Source organism: Contarinia nasturtii, unplaced genomic scaffold, assembly GCF_009176525.2.
Source record: "Contarinia nasturtii isolate CC-2019 unplaced genomic scaffold, AAFC_CNas_1.1 Cnas_scaffold_220, whole genome shotgun sequence".
Lineage (NCBI taxonomy): Eukaryota > Metazoa > Arthropoda > Insecta > Diptera > Cecidomyiidae > Contarinia > Contarinia nasturtii.
This window is the reverse complement of record NW_022197577.1, coordinates 3,466,553-3,483,683: the sequence shown is the minus strand read 5'-3', so window position 1 is coordinate 3,483,683 and position 17,131 is coordinate 3,466,553. Positions and strand designations below refer to the sequence as shown.

General features: G+C 34.9%; 1 protein-coding gene across 6 annotated transcripts; it reads right to left on the bottom strand.

The window, feature by feature from the left end:
• Positions 1-101: 101 nt before the first annotated feature.
• On the bottom strand, positions 102-11,545 carry LOC116336963. Of its 6 annotated transcripts, none has more exons than XM_031761202.1 (21): positions 11,485-11,545; positions 9,939-10,207; positions 9,678-9,826; positions 9,480-9,602; positions 9,077-9,412; positions 8,623-8,937; positions 8,292-8,508; positions 7,191-8,225; positions 6,308-6,552; positions 6,063-6,233; positions 5,776-5,994; positions 5,612-5,707; positions 2,215-5,544; positions 1,888-2,154; positions 1,609-1,824; positions 1,447-1,536; positions 1,228-1,379; positions 969-1,164; positions 733-908; positions 394-580; positions 102-226 (listed from the first exon to the last, which is right to left on the bottom strand). In XM_031761202.1, the coding sequence occupies exons 2-21, from the start codon at positions 10,051-10,053 to the stop codon at positions 212-214; spliced, it is 7,650 nt and encodes a 2,549-aa protein (XP_031617062.1). In that variant the 5' UTR covers positions 10,054-10,207; positions 11,485-11,545; the 3' UTR covers positions 102-211. The 6 variants fall into 6 exon arrangements, with proteins under 6 accessions (XP_031617062.1, XP_031617064.1, XP_031617063.1 ...); XM_031761204.1 differs by having other exon boundaries at positions 8,623-8,787; XM_031761203.1 differs by having other exon boundaries at positions 11,374-11,537.
• Positions 11,546-17,131: the final 5,586 nt, after the last annotated feature.

The window sequence follows — 17,131 nt, the reverse complement described above, 5'->3', positions numbered from 1 at the left end:
CTATAAATTGGATCTGTGTCCCTGCATTCATAAAAAAAATGATTACTCTCCGAAATTCTTCATTATTGTGGAAAAAAGTGATAAGATTTCTCACCATGGACCTCGATCTGGTAAAGCAATCCCCCTGCGTCGTAATTCTTGTACGCAATCAGTTAGATCGAGTATTGGCAACGGATCAATATTAGCTTTGGCCACAATACCAACTAAGTACTCAACAAAATGTGCCCTTTTGCATGCCAACAAATTTGGCACCGAAATGGTTTTATTTTTTTATATTTTGGTTTCAGGTGAATGAATCGGTTTTAGAAGCAGGTTGGCAAACAAAATCACACCATAAAGAGAATAGAAAAAGAGAAAGAACAAACAAAACGAAAATTTGGATAAGTTTAATACCTTAATCAATTCATTGTGAAAAATTGAGTTGCAAATTTTAGGATCCTGACGATATACGTATGGACGTGGCGGAAGACGTCTGTTTGCCCGTCGCACAACTGTTTCGAGATCATCAGTTGACAATATTGGCAGTGAATCTAACATTTTCTCACGAATTAGACAACACAAGTGCTCAACATAATGATTTCTAAAAAGATGCCGCCCGAGCACATTTATATCATTCGATTAAAATTGATACCGTAAAGGTCAACAAGTTTAAATGAAATTTAGATAGTTTTTTTTAAAAGAAATGTTTCATGATTACCAATCATTGATTAGTTTGAACTGTGGCTCAATTACCTGCAGAGGCCGGCGCTATTCTCTTCAATATCACCATTGCAAACTGTATCGACTAGGCCGCTAGGTGTTTCTTTTTGAATTGGAATCGGACACAATTTTCGAAAATTACTTTCTTCTTTTGTATTTGTTCCTGGGATTACCTCTCCGGGTTCTGTGCTGAATGGGATATTGTGCATCTGGAATTACAATGCCAAAGTCATTCAAATGTAAATCATTTATGCATCGTGTGCACTCACTCGAAGTAATGTTTGCAACTCTTTTGGTTCTTTGTCTCGTAGGTAGAATAAGCAATTTCTTGGATGATGCGAATGCAATCCTAGCTTCGCACAGTAATCAGATAAGCCACATTTTGCTCCCATTTTAAATGGTTTATTACATCCATAGCAGAATTCATATTTACATTGTGAACAAGTGAAATGCATACATCCACCCCTAAAAGTTGGAATTATTTTTTTAAAAAAACTAGTTTTCGGTATCGGATTTTACAATTCATACCTTGCAAGTGAATACTTGAATTTACACTTTGGGCAAGAGATTCCATGCAACTGTAAATGTTGAGCGACCCCTTCATTTTGTTTATCCGGATCGTTCAAGTCTTTCCATTCGGCAAATTGGTCACATGTGATTCCTTCATGTTGACTCTCCCACTAGAAAAAATAACAAATAGTTTAAAAATTCTTTCAAAAGTTCTACGCTTGCGTGCATTAAACTTACAGTCTTCCTACACTGAGCACAAGTTACACTACCACAATCGGGGCAAATGAGTCGCTTTTGTCGGGGACGTGCAAAGAAACCAGAAGAACACTGTGGATTAAAAAAGGTGACGGAATCAACATTATAGAACTCAGACATATCAAAGAGGATTAAATTTCTCACCTGAACACACCATTTGAAATTTGGATCTTGCATTAGTGTTCTGTCTCGTAATTTTCTTTGGAATAGCTCATGTACATCGGCTGCAATTATATTTTTCAATAAAATGTCCAAATTGGAGAAATATTCCAAAACATCGTCCTCGGTTGTCTCGGATGCATTGAGATCGGGTAATTTACAAAATGGACATGAGCAATCTGTAATACTACGGTCGGTAATCTGCGAATAAATGCTATTAATTATATCATTACATTCATTTCCAAGTGTACTAACTCGATTTACCTGAATTGTAAAGTAATTTCTGGAACATTCTTGACAACAACTGTGTGTGCACTTTAACATTGAAACCATTTGATTCAACGGATAAGTTTCCGTACAGAGTTCGCATTCCTGTTGCAACAATCGAATGGCATGCTCAATTGTCGTGCATTCCGTAGCTGCCCAAATTGAGACGTCTTCTTTGAATTTTTGTTGGATCAACTCAGCAGCCAATAAAGCTTCAGCATGTATACGTACTTTACCTTCATCCATTAATCTTTGTGCCAGTGCCTATTTAATTCAAATGTCATTAAATTGTATTGATTAATATAAGCTTTGACTTAATTTTACCTCAAAATCCTCTTCGGTATTCGATTCGATAATTTTCACTAAATTTGGAATGACTTTTTTGCTTGTGATAGGTTTTTCGTCGTCTGACGTTTGATAGTTGTCATCACTAAAGCATGTTTCATAATATTTCTTCTTCGGAATGGATTGTTTTTCGTATGATGTGGATGGTTTGTCTGCATCTATTTTGGTGGCTTTGCTAGTGCCAACTACTGTGCTTGTTTCTGTATTTGATTTGAAAAATAGCTTCGGCGGCACAATTTTCGACGGTTTTTTGCTAACTTTTGGCGTTTGCTTCAGTTGCTTGTTTAATAATTCATTTTGAATATTTCGAATGCTTGCCGATGGTTCAGCAAATGATGGACGACGCACTGGGATTTTATTTTTAATCACTGATTTTTCGGATGGATTTTTTTTCAATTGCATTACACTTATCTTGCTGGAACTACATTGTGTTATAACGGGGACAGTAATTTTTTGATATTGATATGATTCGACTAATTTTTCACTGGCCACCGATACCGTTGACATGGACGAATTAACTCTTGTATTTTCTTTGCTGTTTGTACTATCCGATGCAGATATATCAACACTTAATTCTTCTAGTTCTGATTCTGTGTCGTTGGCATGAAAAATTTGATTTTCAGACATTGACATCGATTGGGACTGAGATTCGCTTTCGCTAGCTTCATGTTCACCATTGAGAATTGGTGTATTTTCCACGGATTCTTTTGAAAGTTCGCCCTCTTCGACTTCATCAGAGTTTACATTTATGTTTTCCTCCGAATCAATAACGGATTGAATATTTTGCTGTACAGTACCCGATTGTTCTTCAGAATTCGCTTCAATTGTTGGTAAAACGCTCTTATCCCTCTCTGAAATACTATCTTGTGGATCCGGTGAATAAACAGATGGTTGATCGGGCGATTGAATCGGTGAGCTCACTTGTGAATCGGTGCTTGGCTCTACAGATTGTGATTTTTCTCTCAAATCCGTTTCGCGGAAATTCACCGAGACAATAGATGATGTGTGCAGTGATTGTTGGATTTCAAGCATCACATTCTCATCAACAGAAGGAACAGCAAGGTTCAATGGTTCTGGACTAGACGGTGTTTCGGCTGCATTTTCCAAAATGTGTTCTTGTATTCGAACATGATTATTATTGGAATCAATTGTAATCAGTTGTTCATTTTCTTCTCGATTCTCATCAAATTGCACGAATTCTTCATGATTTCCGGCGGTTTCTTCATTGAAAACACCTACTTCAATAGGAGAACTGTCCTCTAAAACTTCAATATTGTCCAAAATCCCAAGATTTTCTTCACCATGCTCAATTTCACTCGTTTGGCTTTCTCGTGCTTCGACAAAGACCTCACTTTCAACACTTTGACTACTCCGTTGAAATACGTCATCATCTTCATTATAATATTTAACATCTTCACTAATAACCGACTCTTCATCACTTATATCTTCCCAACTGTCACTGAATTCACTTTCACCCTCGCCCATATCGTCCGAATAAATGATGTCATCATCGCTCAAATAATCATCATTATCCCCGAATTCTGATGCGGACATCGCAATATCCTCGTCAATTTCATTTTTCATAAGTTGAATCAAAGACTTTGTGTCCTCTACTAATTTGGATAAATTACGATTTTTCATATCTTTCATCGATGCAACGATATCTAACGAATTTTCGTCGATTTGGTTCAAAGCACTACTTGAAGATGGTTGATTCGTTGCATCCACATTTGGCGGAACTGGCGATTCAATTGTGTGATTGTGCTCTTTATTGTCATCATCATGAACGGCTTGTTCAACAATAGACAATGAGAATGTTTTCTCATTCGAAACACCAGGAAGGGCATCAACGTGATCCACGGCTTGTGTTTCATCCGCAATAACTGTTGAATCTGATAAATATCCAGTATTCTGTGAATCGGATCGATCAATTATGATTGAATTTCTTCGTTGATCTTTTTGTTGTCGTCTTAACTGCTTTTCAAGTTCGCGAATCCGTTTTTTATCCATTTGCTTTTGCGTGAATCGTGCACTCGATTTTGTGACAACAAATAGAGGTTTATTTCGGAACGATTGCTGTATGACTTTGATTTTTTGTGGCTGATTTTCGACTTGTGATGAAGTGGACGCGATCTCATCGATTTCACCATTTTGAATCGGCACATTTTGTTCTGGCACACTTTGGAGTTGATCATGTGGAGTTTCATTTATTATAGGATTCTCTTCTATTCTAATTTCCTCTGGTCCATCTTGTCCTTGAAGAACTTCAACTGGTGTTTTTATATCATTTGCCGCTTCTGTGCGAATTTCCGCCGTTTCCATAGGTTCTAAAGGAGTTTCCATTTCGATTGGTTCCAAAAGTGTTTCCATTGGTGTTTCATTTACACCATTCAAAGTAATATTTTCCTGAACCAACACTTCTTTTTGTTCAGATTCAGGTGTTTGCACCAATTCCTTGTTAATCAATGCAGCCACGTCAGGCACAACGTCTTGTATATGCCTCGAAACGAAATTTTTCACATCAGTTTCAACGTCAGTATTCTGATCAAATTCGTTTGTAATCTTTTGCGGAAGGGGACTTTTGACATGAATACGATCCAAACGATCACTTTGGTCTAAATTGGAGAAGCTTGATGCGCTAGAAACCGATTGACTAGTGCGCGACATCAACATATTACCGACTAAATTTTCAATTGTACTCAAAAGTGTTTCGGTTTGTTTAGATTGTTTCTCTTCCATGCTGCCGATAATTGCTTCGATATCTCGTAAAATATCACGCTTGTCTTCGTTCGCTTGTGCATCATTCTCTTTTGAAAATGCTTCTGTTTCTTCCCCTTCTATTGAATAATTCTCATTATTTTCTGATTTATTACCATTGATCGATGGTTGCATATCATTCGCTGGTGGTGATTCCTGAATTTTCTTCAAAAATGGTTTCATTTGCAAACGATTTAGTTCGGCCAATGCCATTTCCATGTTTCCATTGTGAGCGGTCAAGGAGGAAACAATGTCTTCACGCGAATAATTTCCCAATGACTTGATTGTATTGAAAGCTTCTTGTCGTTGTTCGATGCATTGAGTAACAGCATGCCAAACGCTTCCCTTATTTTTTATCAATACATCACGCGCTTCGGTCGACGATATTGTTCCAACAATGTTCTCTTTGTGCTCCTGTCCATACTTTGTTGCAAGCGTTTGTACTGTTTCAATTAATTTCATCCAATTCTCATTTAACCAAGTAAGCGGATCACCATCTGTTGTATTTGCTAATGCAACTTGAATCTCATCGAAGGTATAATTATTTGCACCCTTTGGAAAAAATGAAAAAAACATTGAAATGTATTTATGCAGTTCTTATGCGATGTAAGTAATTTACCAATAACACTTTGTATAGATCCACATCATTCACTGATTGACGCCTTTGATTGGTTGTATGAAGGTTTTGCAATTGAATTGCATTCACCTGGGGTGTCTGGATAAACGAATTTATTTTTGAATAAAAAGAAGTAAAATTGAAGTCGAAAGAAAGGCGGATATTACCGTGGGTAAAAATTGTGGTGTTGGTTGAATCAAGTGATTATGGTTGTTATGGTTGTTGTTGCTCTTTATATTTGAGCTAATTAAGGTTTTCAAACTCTGATCAATGTATGCCAATATGTCCAATGGTGCATTTTGATTTTGATTGGTTGCATGGGTTAGGTAAGATTCATTTGTTGGACCTTGAGTGGACGACGGTGGCTGATTAGATGTCGGAACATCCTAAACAAATATCAAATTGCTCTGGTTAATATCAAGTAAATGCGGGCTAGTTATGTGTGTATATAAACCTTTACGATGTCTTTTTCGATTATTTGCTCACGTGTATTTTTGTGCGAATTTTCAGTATTTTCTGTATTGTGTGACAAGTCCTGTGTATTGTTTTCTATGATATGTGACAGTGTTTGTTCGTCGTCGTTTGTGGCAACGCCATCGTTTGTTGATGGTATTATTTCGTTACCCTGGGTGAATCAAGAGATGGGAAGCATTTTTGAAATGGTTTCTATTTTTGGCATGATTTTGACTTAAAACTCACCTTTTCCACTGAATCATTCGTTTGTGTATCGTCCATTACAACTGGTTGGACATCAGGATGAATGTGGGCTTCAGTTTGTCCTAAAATTTCCATAACTTCTAAATCGTTTTCACTTTTTTCCGCTTCAGATTCTTGTTCTTTGTCATCTTGTTCCAATTCGCTTCCACTTTCGGTTTCGCTTCCATTGCTCTCATAACTTTTAAGCTCGGAGACATCATCATTTGATGTCGAAACCATCCAGAAGCCTTGATCAATTGAACGAAAGAAAAATGCGCTTAATGGATTACATACGCAGGTGAAGGAATGAGATAAAAAAAACGAGCACAAATTGGACAAATCAAACGAATACATAAAAACAAATAAGAAATGCGATTTTTGGCAAATTTTCTTCTTTTTTTTATCAGTGAAGCTCTTTAGTTTTATTCAGACGAATATTAAATGAAAACAACAATCCAACAAACACATTAAACAAGCAGACAAAAGTTATGAACATATAAAAAAAAACTTTAAGTGGATCTAAAATGTTGTGTATTTTTGTTTGTTTTTTTCTCTTTCATTTCAAGTGGATATACAAATAAAAATGTTTTAGTACTACATGAGATGTATTTCAGAAATGTATTGCATTAAAATATGTTGATGTGTGTTTATGCTTATGATTGAAAATTATTTATACATTGTAAGTGTACATATCAGTGTAGAAATTAATTGTGAAAAATATATATGGTTTGTTTCGTTGTTTTTTTTTTGTATGTATATAGAGTATATGTGTCGGAACCGTGTTTTGTACAGTCTTAAAACATCACTTGTTTGTTTTTGTGTTTTCATTTAGCGTGTTTGGTGCCAGGCCAAAACGAGATTTTTCTCGAAATTTTTTTCGTCCTACCTTCTTTTGAGATATCAGCCGAATCATTTACTTTGCCATTGGTCGATGGTTTTTTCTCTTTGTCTGGACTAATTTGCTTTCGAATTGCTGTGGCCGATGGTGTTTTACAACAAATTGCACATATTTTCACATTTTTTTCATTGACAAATGTACAATATTCGCATGTCCAATCATAATCGGGAGTTACTGGCGGCCCTTCGGGTGATTCGTCCGGTACATTATTCAAATCCGTTTCAGTTGGTTCCGATTCATTTTTGGGCGGTGTTGGTTCAGCTTTTGGTGTTACTTTTTCAATTTTTGCAATTGAATTTTTCACCGTCTGCACTTCAGTCAATAATTTCGGTTTAACAACTCTTTCTATGCTTTTTTTTCGATCCAACGGCTTTGAAACTGCCTTAGAAACCATCTTTGTCGTCGCTGTGGCCTTTTCGATAGATTTTACCGGTTTTTCTATCGGTTTCGAAGTGGTTGGTGCAGTTTGAATTTTCTCAATTTTTGTCGGCACCGTTGACTTTGGTTTCCATAAATCACTTGAACTTTCGTCCATTGATGATGCTTGCGCCACTTTCTCGCGTATTTTCGCCTGTACAAGAGCTCGAGTACCTAATTCCGTTTCTGAATCTTGTGTTGAATCTGACTTGATTCGTTGCGATTGTCTTCGGTCTGTTCGAGATGTAATTGAACGAGCTGATGAACTTGCTCGACGTTCACGTCTATAGCCACGACTTGAAAATATTTCACTATCTTCATCATAACTTCGTTGCGGTGAACTCTTCGAACTATGTCGTGAAGAACGAATTGACCTTCCTTGGCTATCACGTCGATCACTGCCTTTGCGTCGTAAATCCAAATTATCCATGTAACTTGTAATACTCTCCGAGCTCTCATCGTCGGTTAAATGTTGTTCAATATAACTATTGCGATAGGGTAAATTGCGCGTAGATATTGATGATTTACGAGATTTTGTGCTAAGCGCAGGCGATGCGGCACGAGATGGTACACGTGAATGTGGTCTCGAAATGGGGAAAGGATACGCTATTTAAAATAAAATTATAATTAAAATATGAATCCATTGAGCTTAAATACAATTTCGTCAATTACCATTTGGTATCATTCCAAAATATCCGTCCGGTTTTCGGTAGCTTCCATTATTTATCCAAGTCGTGCCATTCATATCAAACTGTTGTGGATAGAATGCTGGAAGGTTTAAACTCATATTGGACCCATTCAAATGTTTTGCATTCCATTGTGCTTCGGGGCCATGTGGATTCCATAATTGTTGTTGACTACAATTCATGCATGAACCTTGCATATGATTCTAAGTGAAATGGAAAACAAATCGATTTCGATCAATAAATTCGGGTGTAAATATCAAGACATTGAACAATAAAGAAAAAAAATGTTAATAATTGTTGTGAATTTATTTAATTACATGATACTGAATCGGTTGATGTGGCATATAGCCGAATGGTGGCGGCTGTGGACTGAATGGTTGATGCGGTGGCATTTGCCAATTGCCGCCATTATGGCCACCATTTAAGTTTTGTACAGATGAACTGAACGCTTTGGATCGTGAATCGGATAGTGTGCCTTCATCCTGTGTATCGTCAAAATCATTGAAGTTTTGATTAAAACGAGCATTGCCATTCTTAAAATGACTTGCAAAATTTGAAAAACTGCCGGATCTAAGTCTTGGACCAAATGAATTAGATCGATTCGATGAATTTCGATTGTCATTATTAATTCGCTAAAGAAGCATCAAAGCATAAAACAAAACAAAATTCAAGTTTAGCACAACACATTTTTTTGATTTCTTCTCCAAAATAAAAATTAGTCACAAACTGCAACGAAAAAAACACATTTCAAATTAATAAAAAACACCTTACTTCGAAAGGAGATGCATTCATTGATGCTCGATTTGAGTCACTGCTTCCGCCTGTTTTCAATGAGTCTTGATAGTCGTGATACCGTTTTTGCATAATTTCCATTCGATCTTTTGCGTTATTTGTATGAATTTTGATGCGTTCCATTGCCAACGATGGTAATTTCGTTGAGCAATCCGAATTTGGTGTTCCCGGTCGTGAATTGATTTGTTGTACTTCTTTTTTGTTAGGTGTTTCTGGTGATTTGTTGCCTGGCACGATAAATCGCTTGATGCTAGACACTCGATCGCGTAACGATAATGCTGGACTCGGCGGAGCAACTGGTTGATGTGGCAACGTCTGAATATATTAACACAAAAACGATCTTAGAATTGTTGTTTTGAAATGAATTTATAATTAATCGTACATAATCCTTTCGTGGTAGTAATGGTGTCATTCCGGTTTTCTTTCGTCTAGGTGGCGGAACTGGTAGCAAAATATCACCCTTTGGTGGTAACGGCGGCTTTATCTCTGTCTGCACGACGATTGTCTACGTAATAAATGAGTCACTTTTTTATTAGCAACACGCGAACTTTATAAATATGATGAAACGGTTTTTTTTTACTTTTCTTATGTGCGTATTTCGCTTGGGATGACGATGAAACATATCATCGCACGATGAGCAAAAAAGTTGCGAATTGCAATGATCACATTTTAATTTGGCAGACATCGACCCACACAAATCACATTTGATACCCTCCAGAGATTTGCCATCTATAAATATATAGTACAGTGTTTTGTTTTTGTTTCATAAAAATTAATCATCAAATTAATAAAAAGCGATTAGCTAAAAAATACTGTGTGTAAAAAAAAGATATGAACATACTTGTGGCTTTGATGGGTTGCGCATTTGAATATTGTTCATTTGAAAATTCAATAATTTCATAGTCTGGATCTGGTGCAATCTTCTTTGGCGGTAGCATTGGTGGCTTATTGCTCATTGTATTGCTTGTGTTAAAATGTGCGTTATTTCCGAAATTAAAAATCGACCCGTTGATACCGATACCAAATAAACAAATCGTATTTTCGTTTTAATTATTTGACGGAAACTTTTTTTCTGTAAACACTTGTGGCTATAGGCTGTCTAAATATAATCTGAAATCAATACAAAGAAAAAAAACGTAAGAAAAAAGGAAGCGTGTCTGTATGATGTAAAATTGTTTGGCTTTCATCCAATGGCGGAAAAAAAAACAAGATTTAAGTAGAATGGTTTTTTCGGTCATCAAAATCGGCATTTCAACACTGTACAAACACCGAATAAATATTGACAGGCGCTATCCAATTGTTTGTATCTTCTTTTTTTGTATGCTTTGAACACAAATACTCGTTGATAGATGCTTGAGATTCTAAGTAATGAACACTTTAATGAACTGCACACTGTTAACCAATTCCTCATAAATCTAATTGTGACAATTTACCGCTTGGACCATTCGAATGGGCGCATAGGTCAGAATGAAATCTCATTTCACCGTATTTTTAGAATGTTGAACTAAATATAGAAAGCCGTTTGAAATTGAAAGTTAGAATTGTCATTTCATAACGGATTTTAATCGTCATTAACGTACACGGCACAGAGTTCATTCCGCTTTTAGTATACGCATTTTTATTTGGGAGCATCGTACTGTGCAAAACCCATTCATTGAATCCAAATCCAGAAGAGAATGAATGCGACGTGAATTTTGAATATGGATACGTTAATCTCATACATCTCTAGCCAATATAATAATATTTCCTCGTGTCTCGCAAAATTTTCTCTAAATATAAAAATACATATTTAACATTTTCGCGCTGTTTCTTTCTCTGTCCTTTTGTGTGTCTCTATCTCTCTGTCTCTGTGAAAATATAATTCGCAAAATTCTAGTCAACGTGGACTGCACTTTTAAATGTATATTTCTATTTTTTTTTTCGTAAAATTTCGCTAAATAGAAAATAGCACAGCATCTTGCTATCTATTTATATAGCACAGCTCAAAACGGCTGAAATTCGTCATGAAACTGTGCACAATCGCACATGAAAACATCAACCGCAATTGAATCGGATAACTAGAAGTTAAAATGCGACGAAAAAGTATTTCGTTTTTGATGATTTTAGGACAGAGAAAATTGCATCTACATTGATTTTTTTTTCTAAAATTCCTTTCCTTTTTTTTCTTTTTCTAAAATTTAACAGACAGGCCATTTTTTATCACATTTTTTTAGATAATTTATTGTTCATCAATTGTTTAATAATTTGGAAATTTAAATTCTAAAACTTTTAATCACCATATTTTTTAAATTGAATGGATTTTCGTGGATTTATTTTTCATTGATATTTTCGTGGAAGATATTTCACCGGATTTATGCCGAAATTCAAACGAAAGAGAAAAAAAATACCATTGACTTATTGTACCGGAACGACGGTTTGCAAAGAAAGTGCCTCTCTGAGCGATTATCGATTCAAACTGACCACAATAGAGACATTGGTGTTCATTGTAACTCGTCCCTGCGAGCCAAAGCGAATTTTACCGAAAGACCAGAAATACGAAATCGAAAGAATATTGTTCATACACGCACAGCCGCTAAAAATAAACATATTTAAAACAACCGTCCCGTTCCGAACAACAACTGTGCACACGACGGGCACTCAATTCGCAATTTTAATTTCCCATGTTTGTGCCATTGCTTCAGATGTATAAATCAAATTGAAATGAGACCGTTTTATGTTACATTGAAATAGTAAAAAAAAAACGAATTTACATTGAAGTAATAAAATTCTTTGAAATATTGCAAACCAAAATTTTGCAAATTGAACCACATCAAATAGTTGTAGAAAAGCCATTCAAACTTATTATTACAATGAAAATTGATTTAGAAAAATCATATTTTCTGAATGACCAAATCACTATTTTTACTTACGTTTTTGCGTGAACATTTTCAGTATAATGCTCGTATTTTATTTATGTTTGAAAAATTGCCAAAAACATTTTGTCACGTTTCAAAATTTGATGCAGCTGTCGAGTCATGCAGCAACTTATACATACATTTTATATGTTTTAGATTCTTGTTAGTACTTTGAACTCGGTATACGAAATGAAACCAACAAAATTGAGATAAAGCTTAATAAAACTTTGTTTAAGTTATGGGGATAATCACGAATTGTAGATCGACTAATTTTCAATAATAAACGCTAGTTCTGCTAACATATGTCCCACTGGTTTTGAGACTAAATTCAGGCGTTTATTGCGTTCCATATACAAACGCAAATATGTCAACCCAGCACATAGCACATAAAACGGTACCTCTGCTTTACTGTCAAACACAAACTATTCAAATATATTCATTCGCGATGGCGTACAAATTGGATTTGCGCAAGTCTGTCTCAAATGGTTTTGGCGAGCTAAGTTCAAAACAAATTCTGCATGTGTCTAAAATTGAACCAATCTGTCTTCGAACCATGTATCGTGTTTCATGGACTTAGTATGAATATAAAGATTCTAGAGAATGCAAAAAGTACGGTCGTATTCCCAATTTAAATGCTCAAACCCTTCAAAATTGTCATCAAGTACCGAAAACCGGGTTGGTCAAGCAAAAATTCATTTTTGGTGATTTTTATGGTTACAGCACATCCAAATTTGAACCAAAACAATAGACTTAGACACGATCATTAGGAATCAGCAAAATAAGTTACGAAAAAATTACAAAGGGTGTCAAAAATTGGATGTTTACTTCACTCTATAGCATGTTGCACTGAAAGATTCATCATTTTGGATAGTGAAACATTCATCGCCAAATCGAACCATGAATCAAATGCAAGTGGTTTCTTTTGCATTGATTATGTTGGGGCACTACTATATAAGGTTAGAGACGTCAACAAATCGAACTTTGATAAACGGGTGTTTGTATGGTAGGATCTTCTTTGAAAGGTGTCTTAGAGCCATTATTCGAACATTAAGTGCTGTAACGTAAGGTAACACCTCCATTCCATGCTCCATTATCAACCAAATATTATTAAAATCGATAGAAGTCGTTGGGAACTATCTGATTAAAGACAAAATTGTGCCTTGCAAGCAGAAAAAATCACAATAATGGCTCACTTCTTAAAAAATAGCATTTCCATGAAAAAAGGACCATCTTTTTAACTTCACAAAAAGACACCAAATTAATTATTTCTCGTCTGTTTTTGGATGTATATTATAGGCGAAGGTCCAAAATACTTGGATGGATTGAGAGAAAGTTGAAAGAAATTGACATATCGGTCTGCCAAAGCATGATTTTGAAGGTTCGACGCATACTGAGAAAAATCGAAGACAATGGTCCATTCAGTGTACTGTAAATGTGTTTTTCGATAGATTATGAATAAAGCAAACTATCATGAAGAGAATATTTCAATTTGGTTGTTTGGTGTTCAAATGGCATTCGTTTGAATTTGTCTCAAAACCAGTGGGACATATGTTATACTAATTTGTAGTGTACATTGTAATTCGTAAGCGTCGTGACAATTCTGGATTTTATGTGGTCGATTGGTGTCCATAAATTAGATAACGTTGTTCAGCAAAGTGAACGTATTTATTGTCTAAACGATTAGGTTTGTGAACCATTAGACAGCGACCTTATCATTTTGTGAGAGAAGACATTTAATCTGTTCATAAGCTTATGGATTTTAGGTTATTTTGTTTATTTTTTACGTATTCAAAGAATTAAATTCTACAATATTTTCTGTATTATGTCGCAACGGCCAAAAAATGCTGCAGCCGAAGTGGCTAAGAAGTTGGCTGAATTGTTCAATGAAATAGACGAATTTGATTTTGATCTCGTTGAACTACCAGAAAAACCAAAAAGAAAGCACCGTTCAAACGCAAAGATGAAGTTTCACCTACTCAATTCTACTCAAAAAAAGAGGAAACTCGACAACAGATGATAAAAATGTGATGACATCAATTGTTTTTTCAAAACAATTTTTTTTTGTTTCAAAAAATTATATTCTTCCACAATTTGAATTTATAATCAAATCTTCTTATAAGGCTCTAAGCCCCGCCTTTTCGGCATTCGTGACCCTTATTAGAAATATTCTCTATACGAAACAAATCTTCTTCAAATGGTCACGAGTATGCGATTTGTGCGGGCTGGGAAGTCTATGCCGTTTGTCCGTTGATTTTCAATTACATTTGGTTCAGTTTTTCTTGCGTTCTATATACAGTGAGCTGAGACTTATAAACAATAATTAAATACAATGAGCTGAGAATGCTGTAAACGAAACATGTGTCGATTAGCATCTGAAAAACTTTGTCGATTGCGGTAACGCTGGCTACACCAAAGTACTGGAACGATTGCCAATGGATGCGACAACCATTTTCTTGGATGGCAACGATTTGGGCGATCTATCGAGCCACATGTTCATCAGCAAGCGCAAACTGGAGCAAAATAACGAGCTTACACAATCGCACATTCAATGGTGTACCGAGCTTAAAGGTTTTGCATCTCGAAAATAATCAAATTGAAGAGCTGCGCGAAACAGGTATTAACGGCGCAACGTTTGATTTGACGACCTCCAAATTCTTTCAATTGGTAATATCTGCATGGCCCTATCAGTTTCGATTTGATAAAGCACTTCGCTTGATGTGTGAAATAAAAATCGCCCATGAAGTTGGATGCAGGTGTTTTAAGATCACGCAGGCACTAATAAAAGATGCTGTCGCAAGCACAACTAAATAGTGGAGAAGTTCCCGCGACGAACATGAACCGGCGCTGCCCTGGATTTACATGTTCACAACTAAGATGATCTTTTAGACACTCGTCGATTGTTGTCATCTCACAAAAAGTAACTAGTAACAATAAAATGCTGAAAATATAAAGAGATTTTTAGTCATTTTTCTAAACAAAATTCACAAAAACGTAATGAGCTTCAAAACAGTAATATACACCGATTGTGCCGATTTGTTGCGTGAACATTTCGGGTACTCGACGCACAGAAAAAATGTTTTACTTACCAAATGTAAACACCTCTCATTTCTCAATTGAACTTTTCGCAAATATTTCCAACTATTTTATATGGTTCGAAAAATTGCTGAATTCGAAATTTGTAAGAAAATTTGCTTGCATTGAATATTAAACAAATAACAGTAAAACAAACAATAACCAATACTATATTGCATTCATTGCTTTTCTATTTGATATCATTTAATACGTCTTTTTCGTAAACTATTGACCTGTATATACGCAATGAATGAAGAATACAATAATAATTGCAGTGCAATTGATTAAATCGACTGAAATGTCATTTTCGTAGATTTTACTTTGATTGCGCTATTATTAATTTTCTCTGAGAGATACGTTCGTTATTCGTGACATTATCACTATTTTACTTAAAAAAAACTACATTATTTACAATGTTCACTATTTTTCAAGGCAAATTGTATTGACGATGTTATATACAATTTCTTATAAACTATATGATAATCAAAATCGTTGAAATATAAATATGTACGACTGAACGTGTCATCGTGTGTAATTGCGAAATCGATCTTATTTTGTTCTGCTTCCAATATCATTCGTTGTGCTTCTTCATCAATGTTATCACTTGCTGCACCTACTATGACTATACATTTAATTGATGGAAATTTCGTTTTTATTTCAACAATACTAATGTCATTTAATGGTAGCGTAATATATAAATTCTCTAATTTAGTCAAAGTACCATTGATAAAATTGTCGAAATTATGTATGAGTGTATTATCTATATTCAATTTAACTAATTGGCTATTTGGCTGAACAACTACTCGAGATAATTGACTGTTGCTTGCATAGACGTTTCTCACATTCAACGGTAGAATAAGTGTTGTCACTGATGTAAAGTCAATCATCAACTCATCTAATGCATCGAAATGTTTTAATTCAATGCTTGACTTTAAATTTGGATTGTTAGAAATAATCAGTCCGTTTAACTTGTTCAAATTATCAAATAATCCAACGGGTATGTATCTTAAATCGTTACTGTACAAATTCAAAAATGAAAGTTCACTATTATATTGAAACAACTGAGAACTATCTATTTGGATTTGATTTTCACGCAAATCTAACGACTTCAAATCTTTTAAAGGTTCAAATACATTTTTATCCAAAAATGTTATTTGATTTGATGACAAATCCAAATATTTCAATGACGATAGGCCGACAAGTGCATTGCTGGCTATTTCGTTGATTTTGTTATTTTGAAGATTTAAAATTTTAAGCTGTCGACAGTTCGATAAAATACCGCTCGATAGTTTTTCTAAATTATTCGAATCTGCATGAAGAAATTCCAAATTTGGCCATTCACATATTGACGTACCATCGATTGATGATAAACCATTGAAATTTATTTCAAGCGAATAGACATGCTTCGTTTGTTCAACAAAAGCTTTAGGTACCATTATGTTTTTACCAGCTATTGCTATCTGTGTTATGTGATACATATGCCTGAAACAATATGAATTATTAGGATTTTGTAATTCATCTGCATGTATAACACATGTGTAACACTCTTCCTGGACTTGTGCCAATGCCAAACTCGACGATAAATAAACAATCGTGATTAATTGCAAGAATTGCCTAAAATAGATATTTTTTTGTTCCGACTTTATTCATCTCAGCTTAATTTTACCTTAAAATTTTAAACTCGTATGTCTCACAGAGAAATTAATTCAAAAACCAAGTTGAGAAAGGCACATAATATTTAAAAAAAATTGTTTTGTGATTTTAACGTAAACAGAAAAAAAATTCAAATTATGGGATTTTCATCTTGCGTTGGTAGTTTCTCTCACATTAGTGCGGAAAAGTAAAAAAAAAAAAAACAGATTTGTTTTCCAGAAAATTAAAAATAATTTTCTAGTAATGAAAGTAAATAAAATGTATGTTTTCTCTACCATTTCCCGGGCATTCATACACATATCTAAATTGGATAAAGAAAAACATGCGCGAAAGATGCTATTGTAAAAATTAACTCCATATTGAAACACATAAAAAAATCCATCGATTAGCATAAAGGAAAACGACAACAAAAACA

Bases quoted from the DNA above. Each gene is read 5' to 3' on its own strand.
- LOC116336963 (XM_031761202.1), bottom strand. From the start codon at position 10,053: ATGAGCAATAAGCCACCAATGCTACCGCCAAAGAAGATTGCACCAGAT. The intron at 9,827-9,938 runs GTATGTTCATAT...ATATATTTATAG, and splicing joins GCAACCCATCAAAGCCACAA to ATGGCAAATCTCTGGAGGGT. The intron at 8,938-9,076 runs GTAAGGTGTTTT...ATGCTTCTTTAG, and splicing joins TGAATGCATCTCCTTTCGAA to CGAATTAATAATGACAATCG.